The sequence below is a fragment of the Salmo trutta genome, unplaced genomic scaffold (assembly GCF_901001165.1).
Source record: "Salmo trutta unplaced genomic scaffold, fSalTru1.1, whole genome shotgun sequence".
Classification (NCBI taxonomy): domain Eukaryota; kingdom Metazoa; phylum Chordata; class Actinopteri; order Salmoniformes; family Salmonidae; genus Salmo; species Salmo trutta.
Window position 1 is genome coordinate 221525 of NW_021823237.1, and position 7500 is coordinate 229024.

General features: G+C 44.8%; 1 protein-coding gene across 1 annotated transcript in view; it reads right to left on the reverse strand.

The window, feature by feature from the left end:
- Window positions 1-3300: 3300 nt before the first annotated feature.
- The window catches only part of LOC115189833 (MANSC domain-containing protein 1), a 14125-nt gene continuing 9925 nt past the window's right edge, over window positions 3301-7500 (reverse strand). The window contains exons 3-4 of the mRNA XM_029748344.1: window positions 3597-3746; window positions 3301-3479 (exon numbers count right to left, since the gene is read on the reverse strand). Of these exons, the coding sequence (XP_029604204.1) occupies window positions 3427-3479; window positions 3597-3746 (203 nt within the window). The 3' untranslated portion in view covers window positions 3301-3426. The remainder of the gene's footprint in view (window positions 3480-3596; window positions 3747-7500) is intronic.

The following is a 7500-nucleotide window of genomic DNA, read 5'->3' on the forward strand; positions in this document are numbered from 1 at the left end:
TTAAGGTCCTTTATTCCTTAGCCCTCTGATATCTCTCTACTGTTCTAGAGCCCTCTGATATCTCTCTACTGTTCTAGAGCCCTCTGATATCTCTCTACTGTTCTAGAGCCCTCTGATATCTCTCTACTGTTCTAGAGCCCTCTGATATCTCTCTACTGTTCTAGAGCCCTCTGATATCTCTCTACTGTTCTAGAGCCCTCTGATATCTCTCTACTGTTCTAGAGCCCTCTGATATCTCTCTACTGTTCTAGAGCCCTGTGATATCTCTACTGTTCTAGAGCCCTCTGATATCTCTCTACTGTTCTAGAGCCCTCTGATATCTCTCTACTGTTCTAGAGCCCTCTGATATCTCTCTACTGTTCTAGAGCCCTCTGATATCTCTCTACTGTTCTAGAGCCCTCTGATATCTCTCTACTGTTCTAGAGCCCTCTGATATCTCTCCACTGTTCTAGAGCCCTGTGATATCTCTACTGTTCTAGAGCCCTGTGATATCTCTCTACTGTTCTAGAGCCCTCTGATATCTCTCTACTGTTCTAGAGCCCTGTGATATCTCTCTACTGTTCTAGAGCCCTCTGATCTCTCTCTACTGTTCTAGAGCCCTCTGATATCTCTCTACTGTTCTAGAGCCCTCTGATATCGCTCTACTGTTCTAGAGCCCTCTGATATCTCTCTACTGTTTTAGAGCCCTGTGATATCTCTCTACTGTTCTAGAGCCCTCTGATCTCTCTCTACTGTTCTAGAGCCCTCTGATATCTCTCTACTGTTCTAGAGCCCTCTGATATCGCTCTACTGTTCTAGAGCCCTCTGATATCTCTCTACTGTTCTAGAGCCCTGTGATATCTCTCTACTGTTCTAGAGCCCTCTGATATCTCTCTACTGTTCTAGAGCCCTGTGATATCTCTCTACTGTTCTAGAGCCCTGTGATATCTCTCTACTGTTCTAGAGCCCTGTGATATCTCTCTACTGTTCTAGAGCCCTGTGATATCTCTACTGTTCTAGAGCCCTGTGATATCTCTACTGTTCTAGAGCCCTGTGATGTATCTCTACTGTTCTAGAGCCCAGTGATATCTCTCTACTGTTCTAGAGCCATCTGATATCTCTCTACTGTTCTAGAGCCCTGTGATATCTCTCTACTGTTCTAGAGCCCTGTGATATCTCCCTACTGTTCTAGAGCCCTCTGATATCTCTCTACTGTTCTAGAGCCCTCTGATATCTCCCTACTGTTCTAGAGCCCTCTGATATCTCTCTACTGTTCTAGAGCCCTCTGATATCTCGCTACTGTTCTAGAGCCCTCTGATCTTGCTCTACTGTTCTAGAGTCCTGTGATATCTCTCCACTGTTCTAGAGTCCTGTGATATCTCTCTACTGTTCTAGAGCCCTCTGATATCTCTACTGTTCTAGAGCCCTGTGATATCTCTCTACTGTTCTAGAGCCCTGTGATATCTCTCTACTGTTCTAGAGCCCTCTGATATCTCTGCTGTTCTAGAGCCCTGTGATATCTCTCTACTGTTCTAGAGCCCTGTGATGTATCTCTACTGTTCTAGAGCCCTCTGATATCTCTCTACTGTTGTAGAATAGTAGAAGAGGGGTCTGTTCAACGACACTATTGTTATTGTGTTGTAATGAATGACAGTACATTGATGTGCTCTTAAAATGAAACTGAACGTGTTTCTCATCTAATAGAAATGTGGTTAAAGAAACTATTTAATTAAAACAAAGAAAATTGAAGAGAAAAATATTATTTTTGCATGGTGGACTTTTCTTTTCCCTGTGTGTCTTGTTTATTATCTCTCTGGGTGATCCCTTTGTGAACCAGGACGTGTGTGTGTGTGTGTGTGTGTGTGTGTGTGTGTGTGTGTGTGTGTGTGTGTGTGTGTGTGTGTGTGTGTGTGTGTGTGTAAGGGTTCAGTCACACCTCGTAGTGTAGGTCGTTCAGCTCCAGCCTGGTGTAGTGTCGCCGGTCGAATGACTCCATGGCCTTACGTCCCACCACAGCCAGGACCAGAGTCAGGATGGACAAGCCTACCACCACCACAGCCACCAGGGAGCTCTTCAGAGCCCCCGGCCCTGCCACCTCCTTCCCTCCGCCCTGACCCTCTGTCCCTGGGGAGGCTGGGGCTGCCTGGACCCCCTTGGGCACCACCACCAGCTCTTTTTCCGGTGTTGTCCTTGGGATCAGGGGCTGAATGGCTGCTGGGCTCTTAGTGGTGGTGGTAGCACCAGTCGAAGTGGTGGTGGTGGTGGTAGCTGGCTCAGTGGCTGGCTGGAGTTTTTCAGTAGTTCTGATGGGGTCTGGATCTCGGCGGTGTGTCGTTGAGACAGGTAAACACGTTGTTCTTGTAGTGGCAGGATGTGGTTTGGGTTTTTTAGACGATTTGTTCGTTTTTTTGGGAGGTTTATCGGGCTTTCTGTTCATCTGTGCAGTACTGCTTGTTGTAGATATTGTTGTAGGAGTAGTGTGGGCCTCTGTTAGTGGCCACGATGTTGTTTGTGGTGTTCTTGTAGTAGTGGTTGGAGTTGGTTGTGTCATAACAGCCATTGTTACTATCATTAAAGAGGGTTGTTTTGTTGTGGTTGTCAGCTGTGTCGTTGTGGTAGTAGGTTGTGTAGTAATGGTAGGTGTAGTGGGTTGTGGTCTGGTTGTGGTCGTGGTAGTAGTAGTGGGTTGTGGTGTGGTTGTGGTGGTGGTAGTAGTAGTGGGTTGTGGTCTGGTTGTGGTGGTGGTAGGTGTAGTGGGTTGTGGTCTGGTTGTGGTGGTGGTAGGTGTAGTGGGTTGTGGTCTGGTTGTGGTGGTGGTAGTAGTAGTGGGTTGTGGTCTGGTTGTGGTGGTGGTAGTAGTAGTGGGTTGTGGTCTGGTTGTGGTGGTGGTGGTAGTAGTAGTGGGTTGTGGTCTGGTTGTGGTGGTGGTAGTAGGTGTAGTGGGTTGTGGTCTGGTTGTGGTGGTGGTGGTAGGTGTAGTGGGTTGGGGTCTGGTTGTGGTGGTGGTAGGTGTAGTGGGTTGTGGTCTGGTTGTGGTGGTGGTAGTAGTAGTGGGTTGTGGTCTGGTTGTGGTGGTGGTAGGTGTAGTGGGTTGTGGTCTGGTTGTGGTGGTGGTAGTAGTAGTGGGTTGTGGTCTGGTTGTGGTGGTAGGTGTAGTGGTGGTGGTAGTAGTAGTTGTGGGTTGTGGTGTGGTTGTGGTGGTAGGTGTAGTGGTGGTAGTAGTAGTGGGTTGTGGTCTGGTTGTGGTGGTAGGTGTAGTGGTGGTAGTAGTAGTAGTAGTGGGTTGTGGTGTGGTTGTAGTGGTAGTGGTAGGTGTAGTGGTGGTGGTAGTAGTAGTGGGTTGTGGTCTGATGGTAGTTGCTGGAGTTGTAGTAGCAGCAGTAGCAGTAGTAGTTGGTTGGATTGTGGAAGGTGGAGTAGGTATCACCGTGGAGGGATGAATCAAACCTATGGAAAACACGACATCAGAACATGACTCGACGAGGCAGAGATGAAAGACTCTGTAAAACAACAACAAGACAAGAGCACAACTAGTACGTCTGATATGGAGCCCTTATTCTCCACATGGAGCTGTGGACCAGGGGCCCAGACGTTTAGCTGAAGGAAGATGCATTCACCTTTGAAGATGTCGTATGTGTTGATGCCCTGTTCCGCAGTCAGGAGGGGACAGTCCCGCTCACTCTGGCAGTGGAACAGATGACAGTTGTGGTTGTTTGGAGGCTCAGAGGGCTTGTGAGGGTTGAACACAGCCAGAGTACACTTTATACCTGAGGGGAGAGAGAGCAATCAGACATGGAGAGTAATACCAAGTATCACGACTAACAATCCTTCTGTTTTTGTCTCTCCCTCTACCAATACCAAGTATCACGACTAACAATCCTTCTGTTGTTGTCTCTCCCTCTACCAATACCAAGTATCACGACTAACAATCCTTCTGTTGTTGTCTCTCCCTCTACCAATACCAAGTATCACGACTAACAATCCTTCTGTTGTTGTCTCTCCCTCTACCAATACCAAGTATCACGACTAACAATCCTTCTGTTGTTGTCTCTCCCTCTACCAATACCAAGTATCACGACTAACAATCCTTCTGTTGTTGTCTCTCCCTCTACCAATACCAAGTATCACGACTAACAATCCTTCTGTTGTTGTCTCTTCTCTACCAATACCAAGTATCACGACTAACAATCCTTCTGTTGTTGTCTCTCCCTCTACCAATACCAAGTATCACGACTAACAATCCTTCTGTTGTTGTCTTTCCCTCTACCAATACCAAGTATCACGACTAACAATCCTTCTGTTGTTGTCTCTCCCTCTACCAATACCAAGTATCACGACTAACAATCCTTCTGTTGTTGTCTCTCCCTCTACCAATACCAAGTATCACGACTAACAATCCTTCTGTTGTTGTCTCTCCTCTACCAATACCAAGTATCACGACTAACAATCCTTCTGTTGTTGTCTCTCCTCTACCAATACCAAGTATCACGACTAACAATCCTTCTGTTGTTGTCTCTCCTCTACCAATACCAAGTATCACGACTAACAATCCTTCTGTTGTTGTCTCTCCCTCTACCAATACCAAGTATCACGACTAACAATCCTTCTGTTGTTGTCTCTCCCTCTACCAATACCAAGTATCACGACTAACAATCCTTCTGTTGTTGTCTCTAATCTACCAATACCAAGTATCACGACTAACAATCCTTCTGTTGTTGTCTCTCCCTCTACCAATACCAAGTATCACGACTAACAATCCTTCTGTTGTTGTCTCTCCTCTACCAATACCAAGTAACACGACTAACAATCCTTCTGTTGTTGTCTCTCCCTCTACCAATACCAAGTATCACGACTAACAATCCTTCTGTTGTTGTCTCTCCCTCTACCAATACCAAGTATCACGACTAACAATCCTTCTGTTGTTGTCTCTCCTCTACCAATACCAAGTATCACGACTAACAATCCTTCTGTTGTTGTCTCTCCCTCTACCAATACCAAGTATCACGACTAACAATCCTTCTGTTGTTGTCTCTCCTCTACCAATACCAAGTATCACGACTAACAATCCTTCTGTTGTTGTCTCTCCTCTACCAATACCAAGTATCACGACTAACAATCCTTCTGTTGTTGTCTCTCCCTCTACCAATACCAAGTATCACGACTAACAATCCTTCTGTTGTTGTCTCTCCCTCTACCAATACCAAGTATCACGACTAACAATCCTTCTGTTGTTGTCTCTCCCTCTACCAATACCAAGTATCACGACTAACAATCCTTCTGTTGTTGTCTCTCCCTCTACCAATACCAAGTATCACGACTAACAATCCTTCTGTTGTTGTCTCTCCCTCTACCAATACCAAGTACCACGACTAACAATCCTTCTGTTGTTGTCTCTCCTCTACCAATACCAAGTATCACGACTAACAATCCTTCTTTTGTTGTCTCTCCCTCTACCAATACCAAGTATCACGACTAACAATCCTTCTGTTGTTGTCTCTCCTCTACCAATACCAAGTATCACGACTAACAATCCTTCTGTTGTTGTCTCTCCCTCTACCAATACCAAGTATCACGACTAACAATCCTTCTGTTGTTGTCTCTCTCTCTACCAATACAAAGTATCACGACTAACAATCCTTCTGTTGTTGTCTCTCTCTCTACCAATACCAAGTATCACGACTAACAATCCTTCTGTTGTTGTCTCTCTCTCTACCAATACCAAGTATCACGACTAACAATCCTTCTGTTGTTGTCTCTCCCTCTACCAATACCAAGTATCACGACTAACAATCCTTCTGTTGTTGTCTCTCCCTCTACCAATACCAAGTATCACGACTAACAATCCTTCTGTTGTTGTCTCTCCCTCTAACAATACCAAGTATCACGACTAACAATCCTTCTGTTGTTGTCTCTCCCTCTACCAATACCAAGTATCACGACTAACAATCCTTCTGTTGTTGTCTCTCCCTCTACCAATACCAAGTATCACGACTAACAATCCTTCTGTTGTTGTCTCTCCCTCTACCAATACCAAGTATCACGACTAACAATCCTTCTGTTGTTGTCTCTCCCTCTACCAATACCAAGTATCACGACTAACAATCCTTCTGTTGTTGTCTCTCCCTCTACCAATACCAAGTATCACGACTAACAATCCTTCTCTTGTTGTCTCTCCCTCTACCAATACCAAGTATCACGACTAACAATCCTTCTTTTGTTGTCTCTCCCTCTACCAATACCAAGTATCACGACTAACAATCCTTCTGTTGTTGTCTCTCCCTCTACCAATACCAAGTATCACGACTAACAATCCTTCTGTTGTTGTCTCTACTCTACCAATACCAAGTATCACGACTAACAATCCTTCTGTTGTTGTCTCTCACTCTACCAATACCAAGTATCACGACTAACAATCCTTCTGTTGTTGTCTCTACTCTACCAATACCAAGTATCACAACTAACAATCCTTCTGTTGTTGTCTCTCCCTCTACCAATACCAAGTATCACGACTAACAATCCTTCTGTTGTTGTCTCTCCCTCTACCAATACCAAGTATCACGACTAACAATCCTTCTGTTGTTGTCTCTCCCTCTACCAATACCAAGTATCACGACTAACAATCCTTCTGTTGTTGTCTCTCCCTCTACCAATACCAAGTGTCACGACTAACAATCCTTCTGTTGTTGTCTCTCCCTCTACCAATACCAAGTATCACGACTAACAATCCTTCTGTTGTTGTCTCTCCCTCTACCAATACCAAGTATCACGACTAACAATCCTTCTGTTGTTGTCTCTCCCTCTACCAATACCAAGTATCACGACTAACAATCCTTCTGTTGTTGTCTCTCCCTCTACCAATACCAAGTATCACGACTAACAATCCTTCTGTTGTTGTCTCTCCCTCTACCAATACCAAGTATCACGACTAACAATCCTTCTGTTGTTGTCTCTCCTCTACCAATACCAAGTATCACGACTAACAATCCTTCTGTTGTTGTCTCTCCCTCTACCAATACCAAGTATCACGACTAACAATCCTTCTGTTGTTGTCTCTCCCTCTACCAATACCAAGTATCACGACTAACAATCCTTCTGTTGTTGTCTCTACTCTACCAATACCAAGTATCACGACTAACAATCCTTCTGTTGTTGTCTCTCCCTCTACCAATACCAAGTATCACGACTAACAATCCTTCTGTTGTTGTCTCTACTCTACCAATACCAAGTATCACGACTAACAATCCTTCTGTTGTTGTCTCTACTCTACCAATACCAAGTATCACGACTAACAATCCTTCTGTTGTTGTCTCTCCCTCTACCAATACCAAGTATCACGACTAACAATCCTTCTGTTGTTGTCTCTCCCTCTACCAATACCAAGTATCACGACTAACAATCCTTCGGTTGTTGTCTCTACTCTATCAATACCAAGTATCACAACTAACAATCCTTCTGTTGTTGTCTCTCCCTCCACCAATACCAAGTATCACGACTAACAATCCTTCTGTTGTTGTCTCTCCC